Consider the following 26,785-nt stretch of genomic DNA (forward strand, 5'->3'; position numbering starts at 1 on the left):
GTTACTGTCAGCCATCCCATTACTGGGGATATACCCAAAGGATTATAAGTCATGCTGCTATAAAGACACATGCACACGTATGTTTATTGCGGCACTATTCACAATAGCAAAGACTTGGAGTCAACCCAAATGTCCATCAGTGACAGACTGGATTAAGAAAATGTGGCACATATACACCATGGAACACTGTGCAGCCATAAAAAAGGATGAGTTCGTGTCCTTTGTAGGGACATAGATGCAGCTGGAAACCATCATTCTCAGCAAACTATCGCAAGAACAGAAAGCCAAATACCGCACGTTCTCACTTATAGGTGGGAATTAAACAATGAGATCACTTGGACACAGGAAGGGGATCATCACACACCGGATCCTATTGTGGGGACGGCGGGGAGGGATAGCATTAGGAGATATACCTAATGTAAATGACGAGTTAATGGGTGAAGCACACCAAGATGGCACATGTATACATATGTAACAAACCTGCACGTTGTGCACATGTACCCTAGAACTTAAAATACAATTAAAAAAAAAGAATTCTAGGCTTATTTTGCCAAGAACTAAAGATTCCATACTTTATAGCCATCACTCTCTCTGACATCACTACAGTCTATGTCTAAACAGTTCCTATTAGCTATGGTTTATTTTATCTGACACTGATGAGTGAGACTAAGAGTATGAGAACTGATCAGGAAATACCACAGAAACCTGACAGGTAGGGTAATACAGTTAAAAGAGAAGTGATTAGATACAGATACAAGAATGGCAGAAAAATCCAGTGAAATGGGCCTTGCTAAAACACAGGCCACAAAGTCTTGAACTCTGAAAGATAAGTCACTCACATTTCTGGCTTTCTCCAAGTACATTTTATATCTTTCCTCCATTGCTTTCATATCTTCATCTTTCTTCTGAAGAGCAGCTTCAAGTTCATTGATCTTTTGTACTATTAATAAAAATAAAATGAAACAGTTATTAATAATTACTACCTATTAAAATACTTCATCCTCACATAAAATTACATTTATATTTATTTTCTAAAGACAGATAAGAGAACTTAAAAGAAAAGCCTGTTATTTATTCTTTGTAGTGAATTNTTCATATCAATCTGATTTGAAATCATTTTTACCCACATTTCCACAGATTAATTTTATTTTTTAATGTTTGATACTCCCATATATCCATCAATTCATTTTATTATTTTTTGCTTTAATAATATATCATTTATTAATGACTTCAGCACTAAAAATTATCATAGTCCTTATTTACAATATATGTATCTACACATTGTGCAAAAATGTACACATAGACCTTGCATCCTTCAGTAAAAAAGGGTAAGTCCTTGGATATACTATTGTCTGATCCAAGTTTTCACAGATACCTACCATTTTGATTTATATCTGGCTGAAGATCTTCAATGAGCTCTTGTTTCTTCTGTAATTCTTCATGGACCTCTGTGAGTTTTTCCCTAAGTGGTAGAAAAAGCATGGAGACTGGTCTCTGCCATATAACATTTGTGGATCTTAGGCAAGTTGCTTTCTGACCCTTGGTTCCACACCTGTGAAATGGGAATACTATCTGCCTGACTACAGGGGTTGTCATGAGGATGTAAACAGGCACATAGCAGGTGCCAAAAAGGTTAAATTGTTTCCCTTGCCACCCTTGCTTCCTAAGAAAGTAAAATATTTTACAGGTTTAACATCCCATATAATCTAGTTGTGATAGTTATCTGTTTTTTTAAACTTTTGAAATGATATTAACAACTGAAAGATGTAGAAGTTTGGGATGGGGGTAGCAGGCAGGCTGAATCTTTAGCATGCTTTTCACTTTTTGCAGCAAGTATATCAATTAGCATCAGGATATTTGCTTTTCTAAACAAAATACGAAAAGGAGATTAACTTTAGAGGCTTTTACAACTCCTCCCTTCTCATATTTGAAAAGAAATATCAGTTTTACTTACATATGAGCTTCCAACTTCTGCTTTAATTTGCTGGACTATAAAATTTAAAAAAAATTGCTGTAAGATGACTATCTTGACAAAGGTCAATTTTCCAGACATCTAAATCTCTTTACCTTCTTTTGAAGGTGTACCAGGCAAAATTATAAATATTTTTAAAATTTGTATTTCTAGTAACACACTTTAAGAAGCATAAACTCTTTAGGTTTTTTTTTTTTACTTCAAAAAGGAAAGGAAAAATAGAAAATGAAATATAAAAGCATACGACAGAAAGAAAAATGCCTCATATTTCTGAATGTAATAAAAATTAAATCTGAACTTGAAAAACAGCAAATGCAAGCTGAATGTGATATACTGAGGAGTATCAAACATTAAAATATTTAGAAACTCAATTATTCAGAATAAAAATTTTAAGATTTTGAGCCTCTTATGAGGAACAAACTTAAAGATCTAAAATAATTACCTTTATAATAAAACTTTATTATTATAGTTGCAAATCCTTTAATAACTAACACCAAAATGAAGCAACTGAATATTGTTAAAAGCAAAATTTTAAACATACAATTTCCTCTTTTAAAAAACAGTACTTTAAATTGCAATAGTTGTTCCACACCTACTATATAGGTGAAGTGTTTAAAATATATAATCTGAAATACGAGTTGGATACCAATATATTAAAATAATAAAGACATTTGTCTTTAAAACACTGCAAGCCAAAATGTGCTCCTCCAAAAAGATCTCATTTTAAAAGTATTCTCTAGTGTGGCTTAAAATAATATTTGTATTAGAGAAGTTACAATACCGTATATATGCACATATGAGATGCCGCCATGCATGAGACGATTTCTATTTTCCAAGCCCCCAGGGGAAAAAAAAGAAAATAATATAAAGCATATAAAAGACAGAAAGGAAATGCAACTCTTTCAATTTTCCTTTTCATCTCTTTTCTTACTCTGCATGGTTTCCTCCCCCATCAACACAGGTATAATCACCTAGCATTCTATCTAATCTCAATCAATCAAGATATCCCTAACACATATCTAGTCCTTTTTCCTTGTTATTTTTAATTAAGTTAATCACTCTCTCAATCACTACTTCTTTTCTCTTCACAAAAAGATCAAACTCTAGAAAAGTTGCTAGGTATAGTCAGATTTTGGCTAAGTTTGATATCTTTTAAATCCTCTTATCTCTGCCCTCACAATATCTGCCATCAAAAACCATCAGAAAACGGTAAGGCCATGAATCATTGAGGAAGGAGGAAGAAATGAGTGATGCCTCCAAGGCTGTATTAAAGTTTCTGTCCTTCAGAGATGGGTATAATCCATTTTTAGCTTGCTCTTTAGGTAGAAATCACTTTCCCATTCTCTCTTTTCCTATTAGAAGGTTTCCTCAATTCTGATTGCTAATTATTTGGATTTTTCTCAGGCCAGCCCTGTTGGAATTCCAGCAGAACTATGAAGCCCTCAATTGCAGTATGCTCTGAATCAAGAATCATCATGAAGTTTGGTATAGCTGTTGAATGATGTTGAATGATGATCAAGAATCATCATGAACTTTGGTATAGCTGCTGAAGTAGGACAGACAGAAATCACCTTCCAATGTAGATGATCAACTGACAGGCTCCAAGTTGGCAAAATCACTGCATCTATTATGCAGATATATACGGTATTTAAGGATTTTCTCAATGATAAAGGGCTGCACTTTCTAACACAAGATTAGTTTGGGCATCATAACCTATTAAAGAAAAGCCATACACAGCAGAATTATTATAATGTCTAAGTTACTTACACTTTCGCCTTCAGACTTGGAACCTTGTTCCTGTAAAGACTTCTGGAGGTCCTCAATCTGCTGCTGCAATTCTCTAATACGCTCTTTGCTCAGCCTATTGTAAGATGAGTCATAAGCATTTACTTGTATTGAAAGTCAAAGCAGTTAAGGATCTACAAAGGTACATTCAGTTAGCAATTTAACTAAAATATGTTTTTACAGCAATGACAAATGCGGAATAATTATCTGTGCCTAGGTACAACAGGAAGTAGGGCAGACTACTTCTAAGGAAATATTTTTTAAAATAAAACTTTTTTCCTGAAAGTACATATGCCTACATTTAAAATTTTAAGAAACTTAAAAGTCGGTGGCAAAACATTTCTACACTGTACTCACTGGTAGAAAATCAGAAAACCAGCTCAATTTTTCTACAGTTGTATTTTCAATGAATGAAAACTAGATTTCCATCTTCTGTTTCAGATTTCACAGTGTATTGGAAGAGGAAAGTCCCCATTTTCCAATCATTTCCACATGTTTTCTTAAATTTAAATTAAAGGGACTACCACTAGCAACTAATTCAGATTCTAATGTGGCAATATCTCATTCTTTAAAACTCTGCTTAAGAGTTACTTCCACAGGAAGTTACCAGCAACAGTTAGCATCACCCTCTCCCTCTATGTATATCCACACATACACACTCACTCACCTGCCTGTTATATCCCATTGTTGTAGTTATCACATAATATAGCAATTATCTATTTACATGTCTACTTTCCTATGTTAATTCCTTAAAAGCTTAAATAATTTCCCCAGTGTTAACAACTGGTATTGAACTGAATAAGATAATAATATTTAGTGCTCTTCAGAAAAGTGTTAACAACTGGTATTGAACTGAGTAAGATGGTAATATTTAAGGGTCTCTTCAGAAAAGTGTTAACAACTGGTATTGAACTGAGTAAGATGGTAATATTTAAGGGTCTCTTCAGAAAAGTGCCAACAACTGGTATTGAACTGAATAAAATAGTAATATTTAATGGCCTCTTTAGAAAACTAAATTGTTATTCTTCTTTTAACCACAGTTTATGTAACATTATACACACAAGTTACACACAAGTTTGAGAAAGGTAAGATTCAAGTGTGTCTAAAATTTCTGTTGGTGTCTAGGATTCAATAAAGGTTAAATAAGTCTAAATACCCTTATAGTAAGTGTGCCATTTATAACAGGCAAGTTACCATAGTAGTTAAGAGTAAAGACTCAGTAATCAGATTGACAGAGAGTTCATTATGGAGGATCCAGAACTACTAGCTGTATAACTTTAGGTAAGTTATTTAACTTCTCCGTATCCATATTCCTTATCCATAGAAAAAGAGCTAATCATGGTTACTATTTCATAGAGTTATTATGACGATTTACTGAGTTAATAGCAAAAAAGTACTTAGAAAAGCATATTATTATTACAAGTTTTGAGCACTTCATTGATACCACATAAGCACATGATTTGCTTTAAACTCATTATCTGTAGTCTTCCTAATAACTTGTATTTACACCTGAAGACACTGAGTGTAAGTTTAAGTAGCTTGTCCAGAAACAGTTAATAAATTAGAAGTGGGATTTAAATTTGATTCTACAATCTAGATCTCATCTATGCACTAGACTTCAGTAGAAAGCCAAACTGTCATTTATTCATTTGTCAAATTTCATGAATTGTGAACATATCTAAATGAAATTCAAGAATAAGTAGCCTGGTGGGCCAGACGCAGTGGCTCATGGTTATAATCCCAGCAACTTTGGAAGGCTGAGGCAGGTGGATTACATGAGGTCAGGAGTTCAAGACCAGCCCAGCCAACATGGTGAAGCCCCATCTCTACTAATAATACAGAAATTGGCTGGGCACGGTGGCTCATGCCTATAATCCCAGCACTTTGGGAGGCTGGGGCGGGTGGATCATGAGGTTAGAAGATCGAGACCAGTCTGGTCAAATTGCTGAAACCCCATCTCTACTAAAAATACAAAAAAAATTAGACAGGCATAGTGGCGTGCACCTGTAGTCCCATCTACTTTCGAGGCTGAGGCAGGAGAGTCACTTGAACCCATGAGGTGGAGGTTGCAATGAGGTGGAGGTTGCAGTGAGCTGAGATCGCACTACTGCACTCCAGCCTGGGTGACAGAGCAAGACTGCATCTCAAAACAACAAAAAAAAAGAAAACAAATACAGAAATTAGCCAGGCATAGTCGTGCATGTCTCTAATTGCAGCTACTTGGGAGGCTGAGGCATGAAAATCACTTGAACCGGGGAGGTGGAAGCTGCAATGAGCAGAGATCGTGCCACTGCACTCCAGCCTGGTGACAGAGCGAGACTGTTCAAAAAAAATAAAAAGAGTAAGTAGCCTGGTTAACCAAGACTGCTGAAATTAACAGCTTATCCATATATTTTATAAATATAACTGAAATGAATCACTTGACTTATTTCACAGAGTAAAGCTTATAGTAATGAAAGACTACTAACAAAAAAAAAAATTGAACTATTTCTAGGTAATTCTAATTACTTTAACTACAATAATATTTTCTAATTACTTTAACTACAATAATATTTTCCATTTCCGCGAATCAAGATTTTGTGGCTCAGTAATTAAATCACCAAGATTTTCAATTACTAAGGAGCACATCACCTCTGCTCAGTTTCCAGTTCATTCATCTTACGGTGTTTCTGTTCTAGCTGCTCCTGAAGTTCCTCAATACGTTCATTCTCAGAGCCTTCTTGCTGTAAGCGAAGCATCTTATTTTCATGTTGCAGTCGAATAAACACCTCCCTGATGTTACAAAACAAAATCTTTTTTTAATTTTTAAAAATATGAGTCATTATGTTCTTTAGTTAAAAAAAAGGAAATTCCTGTTCACTCAATAGCTACCATTTTAAGATGCAAGCCGGACCAGCTAGCACAGCTGGTAGGGCATGAAACTCTCAAACTGCAACAAAAACTTCTGAAAGTGTTTAAGAAAAAATTATGTATACTGCAAGACTGTGCCTTTAAAAAAGGCAGTAAAATTTTACAGGTACCACATAGGATTATGCTATAAATCATTAAATTGTTGTTATGCCATTCTTGAAGAGATAATAGAAATTATTTTACTTTGGTAATTTAGAAAATATTTGCTAAAGGAAACAAATAGTACATGCTTAGAAAACACATAAAAGAAAAGCAATAGATTTAAGAAACTATAGTTTGACTAAACTTTTAAGATATACTTTATAATGGCAATAAGACAGTTTCTAGATCTTTTGTTTCTGAAAAAAATTGTATTAAAGATTTACATGTACTTTTTAAAACTGCAACTTTTATTAATATAATTGATATTAATATTGTTTGTATTAAATACGGAAGTAATACTCTACCTTAGTTGTTCCCCTGCCAAATCCCATTCCTCAAAAGCAACTAATTTCAATTAATCCCAATTTTTGTTCTTCTGAATGCCAACAGCACAACTCTACAAAAAAAGCTCATATGGCTATTTTTTATAATTACTAATTTTAATTTAATGATTGACTCCCCACTAAGCAAGATAAGTAACTTTTCTTACTTTATACATTTACCACTTCCCCCATCAAAGGCTTGTGAAATCCTGTTTATTTTTGTTTTCTAATAATTTTCTAACTTTAAAGTATATACTTAAACCTCCCTAGTTACAGCAATTATAACATAGCACTTGGGGTCATGTTATAAAACTAGAATATGTTATTCAAGGGTTTGTGAAATTTTACTTCTGATAAAATTTTAAATTGCTGTGGTAGCAATAATAATCTGATTTAGAAAGTTTAAGTAGATCAAACAGTAATTTTCAGCTCTATGAGTCATAAGTTTTTAAAGGCCAAGACATTTACAAAAAAGAACAAAATTATAATATTAAATATAATTCTATCAAATTACAAAACAAATTTACCTATATTCCACTGGCATAATCTCAGCAGCAAGATTTTCATAACTTTTTGCAGCAGATGCACCTAGAAAATAACAAAAAATAAATTAGCATTTCAGTATTTCAACTATTTTTTTAAAATCCTCTCTCCCTCCTTGCCTCCCTCCCTTACTCCCTGCCTGCCTGCCTTTTCTTTCTTTCAATATGGTCTCTCTGTCAAGAAACCTTCCCTTCCCGTCCCCTCCCCTCCCCTCCCCTCCTCCCCTCCCCTCCCCTCCCTTTCCCCCTCCCCCTCCTTCTCTTTCGCTTTCTTTTCCCTCTCTCCCTCCCTCCCTCCCACCTCCCTCCCTCCCTCCCTTCCTTCCTTCTTTCCTTTCTCTCTTTCTCTGTTTCTCTTCTTTTCACACCCAAGGCCAGAGGTGCAGTGGTGCAATTCATAGCTCACTTGCAACTTCAAACCTCAAGTGATCCTCCCGCCTTGGCCTCCCAGGTAGCTAGGACCATAGGCCTGCACCACCATGACAGGTTAAATTTTTATTTTTTGTTGAATGGGGTCTCACTATGTTGCCCTGGCTGAAACTTTTCTAAATCTAACAAAAGTAACCTGTTTGGTTTAGGTGGTCCTGTTGTACTTGTGAACATCGAAGCTCTTCATTCGTTTCTTTCAAAGTATCACGCTGCTCAATTAGTCTCTGAAAAGAATTGTTGATATCAGCAAAGTATTTAATTCTGCCTATAAACAATGTACTTTATGCTTACAATAATTTATCTTAACTAGTTTAATAGTTGTTGCTTAATTTTAAGTGACAATGTTTTAGTTTTAAGAGGCTCATTTCTTAGGTTACATAAATAATGTGTCTTTATACATGGTTTTGACTTCCCCATCAGATAGCTTATCTTTGAACAAAATGAATGCAATTATGTAACAGAGGACAGATATGCAACTGGAGTAATAAAAAAGCATGGACTTTGGAGGCATAAAGATCATGGTTTGAATACCAATTTCACCACTTCCTAGCTATATTGTCTTAGGCAACTTATATAACTCTTTGGCTTTAATATATATAACTTCAAAATAGGAATACCGATACACAAACCTTGCGAAGGTGTTCTGAATAACAAAGGTGGTATTAGTCAAGGATCTAGAATATAGGTTGGCGTGTAAGAGATGCCGGAGACCAGTTACTTCTTTTTACCACTGTTGTGAAACTCAACTGGAAGAAATGATAAGTAGTATCCTGGAGGTACCCATTGGTGGAAAAACACCATTTCCCAAGGACAGCAAGCTGGTACTTCATATCATTGACTATTTTATTTTAGAGCCTACACCAATGACAACCTTCTAGGTTACGGAGAGAAGGCTCATGTTTAAATCATTTTCCCAGAACGTGAAAAATACCACTGAATATAAAGTCATGTATTAAATGCTGTTATGTTCCAAGTCACTAAACAAAGCCCTAATTAGTCCATTACATGTTTCAAATCAATTTAGCAGTAAATTGGTAACTGATTCAAGGGGTCCATAGGTGCCTTAAGGATCTCTGAACCCTATAGGTTGGAAATCTAGCAGGAGCAGGCACGAAGACCTCTGTAAATCTGTTCCTCCATTAATGTAATGCACACACTAGCACATTTGTCATTATCAACTATTTCAGAATTCTAGGAATAAACCAAAGGCCTATAACAGGTGAGCATTTATTAAAGCAAACCTGCTAAACCTTGGTTAGAACAGCAAGCTTTTTGCTCTTTTAACTTTTCTACTATTCCCGTCTCCCCAGCTCCGCAGTAACCTTGAAAACAAGCAGCCTTTCAATCACTGTAGCTGTGAAAACCAGCAGCTGTAGCAGCCACCAGAATGGGTAGAGACTGGATGGATATGGGGCTCCCTTAAAAAGCCCCATTCACAGAGAAATGTCACTGTTTAACCTGTCTTGCAGCGCCGTAAACCCCATTTATAGGGACTCTTCATGATTTGACCTGAGTCACTGCTTGCTCTGCACGAAGTATTTCCAAGACATTAGGCAAACAGAATCATCAGCAACTGTTTGCCACCAGAGGTACTGAAGGCTATGATAATGGCTGTAGTACACAAGAGCCTGACCAAAAATTTGCAAGAAAGATTTGAGAAACAAGATGCCCACAGGAATCTTTAAAAAGCTCTGACATGTTCCCAGAGATCTCGAAGGTCAGCCAAGTACAGGGCTGTGCACATGCCCAGAAAAGACATGAGAGGGCCCCCATTGTCTCAGCACTGTATAAACATGAGGCCCTGAGCAAACAGGAAGGCAAAGGCAAGAGTTTCAAACTGCCTAAGCAATGAAGGTGTTTTCCAACACACATAATGTCACAGCCTTTACCAAAGGCTCAAGGCAATCTATGATAATCTCTGACCAATCATGAACTAACCACAGTGGTAACTAAGCAGAGATATCAGTGGCTACACAATACAAAGAATGCAGGTTTTACAGAATTAGTCCCAAAAAAGTCACTTAAAAAAACAAACAGCAACAACAATAAACCCTAAGACTGGAAAAAATCTAATTTCCAGATTTGAAATTTTATATTATTTTAAATGTCAGATTTTCAACAAAAATACAAAATACACAAAGAAACAGAATAGCCTATACACAGGGTAAAAAAAAAAAAAAAAAAAAAAAAAAAATTAAAAAAAAGCCAGTGAGGGTGCTGAGAACAATAAACCACATAAAAAATTCACTATTGGGGCTGGTTGTGGTGGCTCATGTCTGGAATCCCAGTACTTTAAGAGGCCAAGGTGAAAGGATTGTTTGAGGCCAGGAGTTCAAGACCAACCTGGCCAACATAGTGAGTCCCCATGTCTAAAAAAATTAAAATTAAAATTTAAAAAAGCAAAGCAAAACAAACAAACAAACAATTCACTATGGAAGACTGAGGTGGGCAGATCCCCAGGAGTTTGGCCAGCCTGGGCAACATGGCAAACCCTGTCTCTACCAAAAAAAAATATATATATATATATATATACACACACACACACACACACACACACACACACACAAATTAGCTGGGTATGGTGGAGTGTGCTTGCAGTCCCAACTACCAGGGAGACTGAGGCAAGAGGATTGCTTGATGCCCAAACGGTTAAGGCTTCAATGAGCCATGATTGCACCACTGCACTCCAGCTTGGATGACAGAGCAAGTCCATGTCTCAAACAACAACAACAAAAAACACTAGATAGGCTCAGTGCAGACTTCAGCAGAAGAGTATCAGAGGGCTATAGGACACCATCAAGTGTGCCAATATACACATAACAGGAAACCCAGAAGAAGAGAAAAATTGCTAAAAACTTGCCAAATTTTATGAAAATTTATAAAATTTCCTTATTCTTTAAAAATGGCACATGCATGCAAATGTTTGCTGCAGCACTATTCATAAAAGCAAAATCATGGAATCAGTCTAAATGTCTATTAATAACAGATTGGATAAAGAAAATGTGGTACATATACACCATGGAATACTATGCAGCCATAAAAAAGAACAAGATCATGTCTTTTGCAAGAACATAGATGGAGGTGGAGGCTATTATCCTTAGCAAACTAACACAGGAACAGAAAACCAAATACCACATGTTCTCACAAGTGGAAGCTAAATGATGAGAATCATGAACACAAAGAAGGGAACAACAGACACTGGGGTTTACTTGAGAGCGGAGGGTTGGTGGAGAGAGAGGAGCAGAAAAGATAACTATTGGGTACTAGGCTTAATACCTGGTTGAGGCAACAATCTTTACAACAAATCCCCATGACATGAGTTTACATATATAACAAACCTTCATATGTATCCCTGAACCTAAAATAAAGTGTTCTTTTTTGTTTGTTTTTGCTTAAAAAAAAAAAAAAAAGGTTTGCTCTAGCTGTTTGAACATACTTAGAATAGCTCTCTCTATATTAGTCTAGTATATTCACCCATTAGGACACCTCACTGGCTGTTTCTGTTGACTGCTTCTTGTTGTTGTTTTACCATGTATAGGCTACCCTGTTTCTTTGTATATCTTGCATTTTTGTTGAACACCTGACATTTAAATAATATAATATTTCAAATCTGGAAATCAAATTTTTTCCAACCTTGGATCATCAATCTATAGTTCTAAGATGTTCAACAAATTCAAAGTACAATAAACTAAAAGGGATCCACACACCTGGATATATCAAAGTCAAACTGCTGAAAGCCAAGGGCAAAGCAAAAATCTTGAAAGCAGCAAGAGAAAAAGGATTCATCACATAAAAGGAGCCTTAATAAGATTAACAGCAGATTTCTCATCAAATAATGGAGGCCATAATACAGTAGGATGACATAAAATGCTAAAAGAAAAACACTGTCAAACAAGAATTTTATATCTAGCAATACATCTTTTGAATATGAAAGATGAACTGAAATTTTTCCAAGAGTAAACAAAACAAAACAGAGAATGTGTCATTAGCAGACTTTCTCTGTAGAAAATACTAAAAGGAATCCTTCAGGTCGAAATAAAAGGACATTAGTGAGTAATTTGAATTTAGCCAAAGAAACACCAACAGAGGTAACTATATACACAAATATATTTTAATGGCTGGGCACAGTGGTTTATGCCTGTAATCCCAGCACTTTGGGAGGCCAAGGCAGGCAGATCACAAGGTCAGGAGTTTAAGACCAGCCTGACCAACATGGTGAAACCCCGTCTCTATTAAAAATACAAAAATTAGTTGGGCGTGGTGGTGGGCGCCTGTAATCCCAGCTACTGAGGAGGCTGAGGCAGGAGAATCGCTTGAACCCAGGAGGCAGAGGCTGTAGTGAGCCAAGATCGTGCCACTGCTCTCCAGCCTGGGCAACAGAGGGAGACTTCATCTAAAAAAAAATATATATATATATACACACACACACATATATATACACACATATATATATACACACACATAAAATTAATGTATTTTTAACTCTTTTAGTCTACAATTTGATTTAAAAGACAATAGTACAAAGCATTAATTAAAAAACAGTATTAATGAGTTTATAATGTATAAAGATGTAATTTGTATGACAGTAATAGCATAAAGCAGAGGGGAAAAAAGTTTTATTTTGGAGTAGTTTTCAATATACTATTGAAATTAGGGTTACCATTTACTCTAAATGGATTGTTTCAAGGTAAGATGCTAATTGTAATCCCCCATAACAACCATCAGAAAATAGCTTTTAGAAACTTGTAAAAGAAACTAAGGAACTAAACTGGTATATTGAAAACAACACAAAAGAAAGCAGTAGTAGAAAAATGGAGGAGAAAAAAAGACATATAGAAAACAAATAAAATGGCAGACCTAAATGCTATTTTTATCCGTAATTACATTAAATGTAGATTACACACTCCAATCGAAAAGCAAATACTGGCAAAATTGATTAAAAATGATCTAAGTAAATGCTAAGTGAAAGAAATAGACCTTAGTATCAAAGACACAAATATAGTTTGAAAATAAAAGGGTGAAAAAAATGATGCAAACAGTAACCAAAAGAAAGATACAGGACTATATTAATACTAAACAAAACAGACTTTAAGACAAATATGGTAACCAGAAAAAAGAGAGACATTAGAAAAATCAATCTATCAGGAAGATATAACAATTACTAACATAAAGGAACCTAACAGACCTAAAATACACAAGGTAAAAACTGACGGAATTAAAGGGAAAAAGAGATGATGTAACAGCAATTGGAAATATCTGTATCCTACTTTCAATAATAGATAGAACTATACACAAAGATTCAAGGTAGAATACTTGAACAATACTATAAACCAACTAGAGCTAACTGACATATAAATACTTTACCCAATAGCAAAATACACATTTTTTAAAAAATCCACATGGAACACTCTGCAGAACAGACCATATGCTAGACCATAAAACAGGGCTCAATAAATTTAAAAGGACTGAATGCACACAAAGTATGTTCTCTGACCACAATGGAATTAAATAAATCAATGACACAAGGAGATTTAGGATATTCACAAATATATGTGAAAATTGAGCAAGATACTCATAAGTAACCAATGTGTCAAAGAAGAAATCATAAGGGAAAATAAATTCAAAAGAATTAAACAAAAATGCAATATGCCAAAACACGTAACGTAGCAAAATAAACCCTGAGGCAAATTTACAGCTGTATCTATATTTAAAAAATCAAGAAAAATTCCAAATCAATAACTTAACTTTCTATCTTAACTAGAAAAAAAATACTCATATACAAAGGAATTTGTGTTCCTTTACCAATGAATTATTAAAGATTAGAGTAAAAATAAATAAAATAGAGAATAGAAAACAAATTGTAAAACCACAAGTTAGTTCTTTGAAAAGATGAACAAAATTGAAAAATCTTTAGCTAAACTAACTAAGAAAAAAAAAACAGAGAAATCCAAATTACAGAAATCACAAATAAAGGAGAGGATATCACTACTTAGCAAAATTCCCTGGTTTCTCACAGAAATGAAGAAGAAACAACAATAGACAACTGTATGCCAATAAATTAGATAAATTAAATTGACAAATCTCTAGACAGACACAAATTAGTAACACTACCTCAAGAAGTCATAGAATAGCTGAATAGACTTAGAGCAACTAAAAAGATTGAATCAGTAATTTGTTAACTTCCTACAAATAAAGCTCAGGTCCAGAAAACTGAACTCCCCAAAAGATTTAAAGAAGAATTAATACCAATTTTCATGAACTTTCCCAAAACATAAAAACGTGGGAAAATGTCTCAACTCACTCTATGTGGCCAGTGATACCAAAACCAGGTGATGACCTCACAAGTACATTACAAACCAATATCCCTTATAATACCAATGGAAAAATCTTCAATGGAATATTTGCAAACTGAATCTGGCAACATACTTTTTAAAGTATATATTATGAACAAGTTGAATTTATCTCAGTAATGCAAGATCTGTTTATTATGAAAAAATCAATGTAATACATCATATTAATATAATAAAGTACAAATACTATATATCATCTCACTGATCCAGAAAAAGCATCTGACACAATCCAATACTCTTTTATAACAGAATGCAACAAACTACAAATAGAAGGAAACTTCTTCAACCTTACAGAGGGCATCCAAAACAAAATGAAAACAAATAACTCACAGCTAATATCATACATAATGGTGAAAAATCCAATGCTCTTCCCCTAAGATCAGAACCTAAAGAATGATATCTGTTCTTTCCACTTTTATTTAACATTGTACTGACAATTCTAGCCAGTACAATTTAGCAAGAAAAATAAACAGTATCAGGATTGCAAATGAAGAAGTAAAACCAATTCTATTTGCAGACATCCTAATCTTATATATAGAAAATCCTGAGAAACTTACCTAAAAACTATAACTAGTAAACAAATTCAACAAGTCTGGAAGATTCATGATCAATGCACAAAACTCCATTAAATTTCTATATATTAGCAGTTAACAAACCCAAAAATGATCTTGATAAAATAATTTTATTTAAAATAACAACAAAAACAATGAAACACTTAGGAATACATGTTTAAAAGGTGCCAGTCTTGCACACTGAAAACTATAAAACATTGTTGAAGGACACTTACGATCTAAATAAATGAAATGATATCCCACATTCATGGATCAGAAAATTAATACTGTTAAGTGGCAACATTTCTAAATTAATCTACAGGTCACGAAGTTCTTACAAAAATCTCAGCTGCCTTTTTTTTTTTCTTTGCCAGAGTTGGCAAACTGATTTTAAGATTCACATGAAAATGCTTGGGAGTCAGAATAACAAAAACAGCCTTGAAGAAGAATAAAGTTTGAGAACTCACCCTTTCCAATTTCAAAACTTAACTACAAAACTACAGTAATCAATAATCAATATATGAGTGTGGTAGTAGCATAAGATTAGACATAAAGACCAATAATAAACCATTAAAAGACCTCAAATAAACCCTTACATTTATGATCACGTGATTTTTTTAAACCTTTTAAATTATTAATAGAGGTTATTTTCTAAGCAGTTTTAGGTTTTTGGAAAAATTAAATACAGAGTTCCTTTATATTCCTCTTACCCTCTTCTCACTCTGGTCTCCCCTAATATTACTATCTTGCATTTGTGTGGTAATATGTTAGAATTGATGAGCCAATGTTGATACATGTTATTAACTAAAGTCCATCATTTATACTGTGGTTTACTCTTTTTGTTATACACCCTGTGAATTTTCATTAATGTATAATGACATGTATACACTATTAAAGTATGATGGCCAAGTGATGTTTAACAAAAATACCAAAGCAATTCGATGTAGTAAGAATAGTTTTATCAACTGGTGGTACTGGGACAACTGGATATCAACACACAAAAGAATAAAGCCAGATGCCTACCTCACACCATATACAAAATGGATCGCAGATTAAATATAGGAGCTAAAACCATAAAACTGTTTAAATGAAAAACACAGGATAAATCCTTGTACCTTAGGTTACACAATGTTTTTTTTTTTTTTAGAAACATCACCCAAAAAGGACAAGCAACAAAAGGAAAAACAAGTAACTCTGATCTCATCAAAATGTAATACTTGGTGCTGTAAACTACATCATCAAGAAAGTGGGACGACAACACATAGAATAGAAAAAAAAATTGCGAATCATATACCTGACAAGGAACTTGTATCTAGAATATACAAAAACTATTCCAATTCAATAATTAAAAAGCATATAACCTAAGTAAAACATGGGGAAAGGATTTGAAGAGGCATTTTTCCAAAGAAGATATACAAATGACTAATAAGTACAAAAAAGATGCTCAACATTAGTCAGTAGAGAAATGCAAATCAAAAACACAATGATATGCCATTTTATATCCACTAGGATAGCTAAAATCAAAAAGATAATAGTGTTGATAAAGATGTGAAGTTAAGCATGGTTACCATATGACCCATCAATATCATTTCTGCCTATACACTCAAGAAAAATGAAAATATATCTAAATAAAAATTTGCACATAAACATTCATAGCAGCATTATTCGTAACAGCCAAAAATCAAAAACAACCCAAATGTTCATAAATGCGTGAATGGATAAACAAAATGCCGTATATCCATACAATGGGGCATTATTCAGCAATAAAAAGGATAAAGCACTAATACATGCTACAACACAGATGAACCTTGCAAGAGTCAGTCACAAAAATCACGAAGTGTATGATTACATATTCTAGAAGGACTAGGAAAATCTGTAGACAACAAGTAGATTAACAGTTGCTAAGAGTAGGGCTGAGAGGATTAGAGTGCAGGGTAAATGGTGACCGACATGAGGTTTCTTTTTAGAGTGATGGCAGTGTTCTAAAGTATAATTATGATGATGGTAATACAACTCTGTAAATATACTAAAAACCACTGACTTGTATACCTTAGGTGACATTTATGGTATGTCAATTAAATCTTAATAAAGCCAACGCAAAATTATCTATGGTCTTTGATCCCAAGCAACTGACAGACTAGAATCAGAAAATATTCATTGAGACTTATGACCTTGGCTCTATCATTTCATCTGCCATTGTGAAGAAAACTTTAAAATTGAATGAAGATGTAAGTCATTTTACAAGACACTTCTATGTCAAAAAATTCAATTTGGAGGAAGACAGAACTGGTAGACATCACCACCATTATAGAAACAGCAAGGGCATTACAAAACTAAAAGAACAATGAAATATTCCTTATCAATTATATCTTTGTTTACCTCTTTTTCCTTAAGTAAAGCTTCGTGTTTTTCTTCAAGTCGTTTCATTTCAAACGCTAGTGTGTCTGCCCTTTTGGATTCAGAGGAAAGTTTAACATGAAGATCTTGAACCTAATGTCAGAAACAAAAGGAAAAAAAGTCCTTAAAAGTATATAAGTGCATAAATCTCAATAGTCTTTCAGAATTAAGTAAATGAAAAACTGATTAGGAATAAAATATCTATACTAAAATTGCAGTCTAATTCTAAATACTTGTGGAAAATAACATATAGACAAGAATTAACATAAAATTAAAAATAATCAAATAGTTTAGCCAAAAAAATTAAAAGTCAGCCTTCTAATGTTACTTAGTAAACAGCAAAACGAGTATTTCAGGTTACAGCTCCATTCTCTAAGGCATTAACCCTGCTTACCAGAAATGCTAATAAACAATAAAATCTCAAAAGAAAAAATAATTTCAGAAGGTAGTTAAAAGGTAAAAGACCCAGATAACTCAAACTCAATTATCAATCCTTGAATTAACCTTAAAGAAAGAAATTCATCAGAGTAAGTTCATAGTTTATTACATGGAATGCTTCTCAATTTCTTTACCATTCTTAAGAAATCAAAAGGAGTAACAAACTCTTACAATTTTATTGATTAAAAATTAAGATGTTTCTTACCTGCCTTTTGTATGTTTCTAATTGTGTACGTGCTGCATTTGCTTTTTTTAATTCTTCTTCTAAACTCACTGTATTATGCATATACATCATGTTGGTTTCCTGTAAAGTTTTCACCTGCTTGCGAAGGTCATTCAGATCTCGTAGCTTCTGACGATATATCTCAACTGTTGACTCCAGTTTATTTGCTTTATCAGAGGTAGCCCTATAATAATAAAGACTAAGCATTACTGTATATAAACTAGTATATACTCATAATTTTACTTTGGCTGTAAAATGAATCTTCCAAACTATCACAAAAAAGAAAAAAGAAAAGCAAATGAGAGTGAGTGAGGACACTGTAAACATTGTGAGAACTTTGGAAACAGACTCCAGCCTAAATCCATTTAAAGTTCAACCTCTTTGGTATAAAGCTATCAAAATAAAAATGCTTCACATCTGACACACTAAATTATCAAACTATTTCATGTATTAGCATAATGAATAAAAATAATAATTTTGTACATAAAATTGAACAACTCAGCTGCTCTGCAGCTTATAGGCCAACCTTCCTTTGTGTGTAACATTCAGCATAGTTTCCTTCTAAGTATTTGACTTACTGTATTTAGGAAGTTGACTAAATTTATAAACTTGTCAGGGAAAGCACTTCCCTTTGGAGCTGTGCTTACCTGACTTAAATATATAAATAAACAAACAAATAAACCAAATCACTTCACTATCACAAGCAGGTCCAAATTAATGGTTACACAAATTTTGTTTCAAATGCGTATTAGGAACTACAAAAAATAATTAAGAAAAATTAACAAAAAAATATAAAGATCACGTGGACAGACTGTTCACTAACATTTCATAAGAAAAAAGTAAATATAAACTTCATATTGCCAAATGACAATCCTCTCTAAAAGAAAGGATTCTTGCCTATATTTGATCTATAGTTTATCAAATGTCAAAATATGGATTGAGAATACATTTCCTTACACAAAAATTTCACAAAATGTGATAGGTACAAGCAAGTCAAGTTAAACATATCTATAAGTACTCCGTTTATAAAATTTTAATTAATGGTCTCATTTTGGATTTATGGGTTCTAATGTGAAAATGTCTTCCGAAGAATTGAGTATTATCCATGAACTGCAAGCCCAAACAACAAACATAAAAGAAGTTAAAACTATCAGCCTGGATTAAAAACTGATCAATACTTGACATACAGGAATAATCCTATGAATCCCTGATTAAAATATGAAATACTTGAATTGACTAAATAGCTCAGAAATGGCATAATTATATTTTTTAAGACATGCCATACCTAAGAACATCTATTTCATCTTTCAGGGCTCTTGTTTCTTCCGCAAGACTAGTCAGTTCATCATTCCTATGCTGGAATTCGATTAGCTGCTTTTCAAGTTCTTCACAGTGAACACGGTAATCATCTTTTGCAGCTTCAAGCCTTGAACAAATAAAAAAGTAAGTATTTGTAACTTCTATGATTTGTTATAATTACATAATTAGATTATAACTTGCATGAATATATATGCAAATGCATACATAACACTCAATACAATAAAATATTTGATGATGAATAAAACATGTATCAATACATACCAAAAGACTGAAATATCATGGAACATATTCTCTAATAATAAAGGTTAATTAAATTAGAAATCAATCGCAATAAGTCTAGAAAAGCTTTAAATCTTTGTAAATTAAACAACCCATTCCTAAATAACCCACAAGTCAAGAAAAAAAATCACAATGGAATTTAGAAAATGTTTCAAACTAAACAATAACAAAAGACAAGCAATCAAATTTGGGGACAACACTAAACCAGTGTCTCTCAGTTTTAAAGGTTTATGTTAGAAAGAAAGAAAGGCTTAAAATCAATGATCTAAGTTTCAACTTTAAGAGGCTAGAGAAAGAAGAGAAACATAAATTCAAAGAAAGTATAAAGAAAGAAATCTAAAACCAATAATATAGAAAGTCAATAAAGGAAGTTTGAAGTATTAAGAAAACTGATGAACCTCTAGCAAGAGTGATCAAGAAAAATGAAAGAAAACCCAAGCAATATCAGGAATGTAAAAGAGTATGTATCATCACATCTGCCACAGTCATTATAAGGATAAAAAGAGAATATTATGAACAACTTCATGTCGATAAATTCAGTAACTTAAATAAACATATACACTGAATTTTAAGGATAAGAAGAGAATATTATGAACAACTTCATGTCAATAAGTTCAACAACTTAAATAAACATATATACTAAAAAATACAACTCACCAAACTGACACAAGATGAAATAGGAAATCTGAAAAGCCCCATGACCATTAAAGAAATTAAATTTGTCAGTAAAAATCCACTCACAAAGAAAACCATAGGTCCAAATTGTGTTACTGATAAACTGTATAAAATTTCAGAAAGAAATAACGTTTTACATAAACTCTTTCAGAAAATAAAAGAGAATATGCCTCAGTTATTCTATAAGATGCAGAAGTCTGATAACAAATCCTGAACAAGACATTACAAGAGACAAAAGTTAGATCAATATCTATTATAAAGACAGTTATAAAAATTATTTTAAATTATTAACTGAATCTAGTCATACATAGAATAAAATATGAACAAAGTGGTTTATCTCCAGAATGTAGGTTTTAACATTCAAAATCAATCAATATATTAAAAGAATGAAAAGAAAACTACACCATCTTTTCAAGATGCAGAAAATCATCAGACAAAATCAACACCCAATCATGATTGAAAAAACAAAACAAAAAACAAAACCTTTTAGCAAGGTGGAAACAAGGGGAATTTCCTCAATCTGACAAAAGCACATTGAAAACTCTACAGTTAACACCATAGTTGATGGATCCTAATTGCACATGATCCCTCTAAGACCAGGAAAAAAGCAATGATGGCTGCTCTTGCAATAAGGCAAGGAAAATAAATACAAGACAGAAATAATGAAAGGAAGACGTAAAGTTCTATTAATAGATTAAATGACTATAGATTCCATAGTCTGTATTCTTCTAAAATTCATGTTAAAACCTAATCCCCACTGTGGTGGTATTAAGAGGTGGGGCTTTTGGGGAAGTGATTAAGTTATGAGGGCTCTGTCCCCTTTAATGGGATTAGTGCTCTTATGAAAGAGGTTAAAGGAACCTAAGGATTCAGCAAGAAGAAACTATCTTGGATCCCTCAAACGGACACTGAATCTGCTGGTGCCTTGATTTTGGAGTTCCCAGTCTTCAGAACTGTGAGTGGTAGATTTCCACTGTTGGCAAATTACCCTGTCTAAGGTATTTTGTTAAAGCAGCAGGAATGGACTTTTTTTTAATCTAAACAAATTACCAGCTCAATAAGTGAATTTAAAAACTCTGCAAGATATAAAAGTTTCAATCTATTTAAGATACAAGCTTCAGGATGTAAGATCAAAGTTTCAATATACAATTATACATCTACTACAGATTAGCAGCAAATTTTCACAATAATTCTGAATTTGCATTTACAATAGCATCAAAAACATAAAATACTTGGGTATAAAATTATACCCAAGCAGCACTGCTGAGTGAAATTAAATACTTAAATAAATGAGACCACATTCGTAGATAGGAATTTTCTATAAGATATCAATTATACAACCCAAATCATAATCCTGAAAAGGTTTTTAATAGAAACTGACTAGCTGATTCTCAATTTTATGGGAAAATGCTAAAGACTTAGAATAGCCAAAACAAATTTTGAAAAGAAAGAACGAAATTGGAATACTTACACTACCAGATCTCAAAAGTCATACTCTAACCACAGTAATTAATATAGTGTCATATAGGCATAAATTTACTAACAGAAATGAAATGAGAGTCCAGAAAAAGATCCCAATTTTAATGGTTATATCATTTTCACAATAATGTGAAAATAACGTGGCTTATAAGAGAATATCCTCATTCTTAAACGGCCCAGATAAAAATATGCAAATTATATGATTATATACAGACTGCTAAAGCAAATGGAGAAAACTGGAAAATAAATGTTGAACCTGAGTAAAAGGTGTAAAGAAGTTCCTTGTAGTATTCTTATAACTTGTTTTGTGAGTTTGAAGTTATATCCAAATTAAGTAACAAAAAAATATATAGTACAATTAAAGTGCCTGTTCTCAAGGTCTTCTAGTTCAAGGCTCAGTGGTAAACACACAAAAGATAATCAATGTTTATTAAAGGTAAGAATACATGACTTTGTTAAAGAATATACAAGTTAAAATGAAAAGCATCTACTTGGCTTACGATTTACATTTTTTTCCATTTATTACAGGGTTACCTATCCTATTTGGGAAACTTCCAATTCTCCCCAGGTTTCAGCAATCACTCCCTTGAACTCCTATTGGCTTTCCTGTGGCCTTGATTTGGTCCTTAACATGTATTTAAATGGTTTTGTTTTTATGTGTATCTCTCACTTCGTAAGTGAATCTTAGCCCTGTGAGAGCAGGAACCACTTATACCATTTGGTATTTTCAGGAGCTTAATCAGTATCCTAAAGATGCTTAACAAAGCTTAGTAATTAGTTGTTGATACTGTGACTTTTTGCTACTAATATAATAGACAGAACTCCATAAAATGATTTCCATTAAAAATGCTACCTGAAGTTTTCTTCCTGTAATTGTTCTAGTTGTAACTGTGCATGAAAATACTTTTTTGCAACCACTGTGTTTGGATCATCAAAAGAGCCATCCAACTGGTCAAGTTTTTCATTCATCATCTCATTTTCAGAAACCAGAGAATTCTTTTCATCTTGAAGTGTAGTCACCTAAGAAACAAACACACACACATAAGCACCAGTAGAAAAAACAAACAAATAAAAACTCTTATTAGAGTCTAGAGTTCAGATTTTAGATCTGACTAAGCCATTAAATAGCTTGGTCTGTCATACTAGATGAGTTCTAAGGATCCTTCTGAATGTAGAATTCAGAGTCTAGGACGTTTAAGTCAAACAAAAGAAATCAAATCAATACACATATGGAGAAAATAAAGTAACTATATCTTTAAAATGCTATGCCTGCCTGCCTTTGGGGAAGAAAATGTTTTCAAGTCTCTAAAATTGGATGCACAAATGAAACTTCAAAAAATTAATTTGTCTCCCCTTTTAGGTATAAACTAATTTATAGAATGACGTCACCTACTAAGCCAAAATATACACACGTATGTTCAAAGTTATCATGATAGGTTTAGAGTATAAAATTGTCAGTCACACATCACATATTCAAGAAATAAGCATATTTGATTAATGAATCAATAACAAAAAGCTAAGCTGTTTCCATTTGCACATTTAAACTGTTTGCTTATGATTTAAAATGAATAAAAACATCTTAGTATAGAACCACATCAATATCAATACCTGGAGCAACTTTTTTAACTCATATTTTTAAAACATGCGTGATTTTCTCTCCTGGTTCTACTTCTTTTCCATTTGAAAACATCTTTAAAAATGCATAGCTAAGGCTGTGTCTTTTCATAAGGCCAGAAGTTTTACATATGATTAAGAATTAGTTTGAAAAACCATTGATTAACCTTTTCTGATTTCCAGTGTATTACTGAACAAGTTTGCTATCCATATTTTCAAAACATGCAATTCAATCCAGTTATGTAAATATGACTACACGACACAAAGAATAGGAAATTAACATCAAATGATTGCCCTGAACATAGTATATAGGCAAGTTACTGTCTTCTAAATGAGAAATACAAAGTCTGGGAAACTGTTCCTGGGCAGACAATATAAAGAAATAACTTTCTGTTCCTAAATTCAATGCATGCACCCATGCCTATTATGTAAACTGTTTAATGACTACTATTACCTGCTATGCATAATAATTCAAAATGATTCAGATACAAAAAAGAATAAAGAGTTTCTGCCCTTAAGACCCTTACAGTAGAAATATAAACAATTATGTAAAAGATGTTGAAGGTGCTTTGATAGAAGCACACTATAGGGTAAGGGTAGGGCACAAAGAAGAAAATATCTCATTCTAGCTTGAGTGTAGGGGCTGTCAAAAAATGACTGACAGAGGAAAAACAACACCCTCAGTCATCAAAACTGGGTAGGACTCTTCTAAAACAGAATAACACCAAGGGCAAATTTTAGTTTTGAACACCTGGTGAATAACCAATCTTGCTCCTATCCGTATGCTTCAATGTAGCTCCAGAGGCATTTCTGGCACAGACATGAGTAAGGAGGGTGCCAGACAGGCACATTCGTTGTTCCCACCCTAGAACCATGACTCAGCGCTGGTCAGGCATCTCCTGCAGCAAGCTCTCATGGTGATAAGTTCAATCTGCACCTGCCTCTGTCTCTCTCTGTTTGGGATTTCTGCACTTTTCACCTAAAACCAGATAATATACCCTTCATTATTTGTTACAAACACGCAAATCTTTAAATGTGGAATTTTGTGTTCTTTATTGAATAAGAATTTCTCAGAAGACTGTACTTAGATCCTACGAGGGAATGGTAATATCTGAATGGCTCAATCTTCCTATGAAGTATTTTACAGGGTGAATATGATCCTATTTAAAATGAACACATTTCAGGTACTTTGCATGTGTTTGAAGGTGTATGTTACAATGTGCAGTTAGGAAAGGTGCGAAGGAGAACAGATTAAATTTCCCCTACTTGAGACACTTACTTTGTTCAAATACAGAGGACTGGTTTCTACAGATGAATTTAGAAGACCTGAATTCCAGTGCTCCCACTGCACTAAGTGACTAGTCACCCTAACCAAGTCTTTTTCTTTTCCTTATTTGCAAATGCTTGAGGGTTAGAAGCATTATCCAGCCCTGTCATTTTAGATATTTACTTCCTCTAGCAAGGATACTACTACTACACCTTTGCTCCTTGCCCTTACACTTTTCAGAGAATCAACTACAAATTTAGCTCATTATTTAAACAAAAAAATGCCATTTACATACAGCATATTATGAAGGTACACTTAACCTTCTGTACACCTTTTTCTAGACTTATTGCATAATATGCACATTTGTATTTTGATGTAACAGTAACATCATATGCAAACAATATACATAGCACTTCCATGCCAGGCTCTAAGTGCTATATATATGAACTCATTTAACCCTCAGGACGACTCTGGGAGATATATGCTATCATCACTTCATTTCTCAAAAGAAAAAACTGAAGTACAGAATAATTAAGTAATGTGCCTGGAGCAAATAACCAGCTAGTAATATGACCAGGTACTGAATGTAGGTAGTCTGGTTTGACAACCTAACCTCTTAACCATTAACTATTCTTGCTCATGCCAAGTTCATTTTAACATACATGTGCATATAAGATTATAACCACACATGTTCATATATACATACATGTTAGCAAAAACTTGCTGTAAGTGACTACATACATATATATGAACATATACTTTAATGTATTGGTGGGGGAAGTGTCAGGCACCACTTAATACTTTAATAAATTACCTCTATTTAATATTCACATATACAATATGAAGTAGAAACTTTAATTTTCCCATTTTACAAAAATGAAAACGGAGTCCTTATCTAAATAGTTGAAATTCTACAATTAGTAGAGTGATTTTCTCAAAGAAAGTTAAGCCAGCAAATTTCAACTATCAGAGAAAAGTATTTATGAAATTCATGCTTGAATATTCAAGCCTATAAGAAATCCTTTTAATGTTCCCTCCATGAAGTGAAACCTAATCTATAAAACATAGTGCCAACTAATTAATTACAATAAAAAACTTCTGTAAACTTAAAGAGGAAGTTTTTCTCACTTCAGGGTTTTTTCCCGTACCTGCATATCCAATTCTTCACATCTTTGCCTCAGTTCTTCTTTTTCTGCTAGTGCTTCCTGAAGTTCTTCCAAGGCTTTTTTAAGCTGAAATACAAAATGTCCTAAATCTTAGTAAATGGTGTTTTGACACAAATATAGAAAAATAGAAAAAATATACTCTTCTCACAACACACATATACACTGATATGGGAAATTATTTTTTATATTTACCTATTAACAAATGAGTCTTACAACAAAAAAAGAGAATTTTAGGCCAATGTCCCTGATGAACATTGATGTGAAAATCCTCAACAAAATACTGGCAAATCGTATCCAGCAGCACATCAAAAAGCTCATCCACCATGACCAAGTCGGCTTCATCCCTGGGGTGCAAGGCTGGTTCAACATACACAAATCAATAAACATAATCCATCACATAAACAGAACCAATGACAAAACCACATGATTATCTCAATAGATGCAGAAAAGTCCTTTAACAAAATTCAACAGCCTTTCATGCTAAAAACTCTCAAAAAACTAGGTATCAGTGGAACGTATCCAAACATTAAGAGCTATTTATGACAAACCCACAGCCAATATCATACTGAATGAGCAAAACCTGTAAGCATTCCCTTTGAAAACTGGCACAAGACAAAGATACCCTCTCTCACCACTCCTATTCATCATAGTATTGGAAGTTCTGGCCAGGGCAATCAGGCAAGAGAAAGCAATAAAGGGTATTCAAATAGGAAGAGAGGAAGTCAAATTGTCCCTGTTTGCATGATTGTATATTTAGAAAACCCCATCATACCAGCCCAAAATCTCCTTAAGCTGATAAGCAACTTCAGCAAAGTCTCAGGATACAAAATCAATGTGCAAAAATCACAAGCATTCCTATACACCAATAACAAACAGAGAGTTAAATGATGAGGAAACTCCATAGCACACTTGCTCCTAAGAAAA

General features: G+C 33.4%; 1 protein-coding gene across 6 annotated transcripts in view; it reads right to left on the reverse strand.

Annotated features, from left to right (window-relative positions):
• HOOK1 (hook microtubule tethering protein 1) overlaps positions 1-26,785 on the reverse strand; it is a 64,033-nt gene that overhangs the window by 11,188 nt on the left and 26,060 nt on the right. For all 6 annotated transcript variants that reach the window (XM_017877230.1, XM_017877233.1, XM_017877232.1 and 3 more), the window contains 12 exons: positions 25,844-25,927; positions 22,668-22,834; positions 19,347-19,487; positions 18,044-18,245; positions 17,383-17,493; positions 8,239-8,326; positions 7,659-7,719; positions 6,389-6,529; positions 3,740-3,833; positions 1,955-1,989; positions 1,380-1,462; positions 840-940 (listed from right to left, as the gene is read on the reverse strand). In XM_017877230.1, the coding sequence (XP_017732719.1) occupies positions 840-940; positions 1,380-1,462; positions 1,955-1,989; positions 3,740-3,833; positions 6,389-6,529; positions 7,659-7,719; positions 8,239-8,326; positions 17,383-17,493; positions 18,044-18,245; positions 19,347-19,487; positions 22,668-22,834; positions 25,844-25,927 (1,308 nt within the window). The remainder of the gene's footprint in view (positions 1-839; positions 941-1,379; positions 1,463-1,954; positions 1,990-3,739; positions 3,834-6,388; positions 6,530-7,658; positions 7,720-8,238; positions 8,327-17,382; positions 17,494-18,043; positions 18,246-19,346; positions 19,488-22,667; positions 22,835-25,843; positions 25,928-26,785) is intronic.

Source organism: Rhinopithecus bieti, unplaced genomic scaffold (genome assembly GCF_001698545.2).
Source record: "Rhinopithecus bieti isolate Rb0 unplaced genomic scaffold, ASM169854v2 scaffold_6380, whole genome shotgun sequence".
NCBI classification, from domain to species: Eukaryota; Metazoa; Chordata; class Mammalia; order Primates; family Cercopithecidae; genus Rhinopithecus; species Rhinopithecus bieti.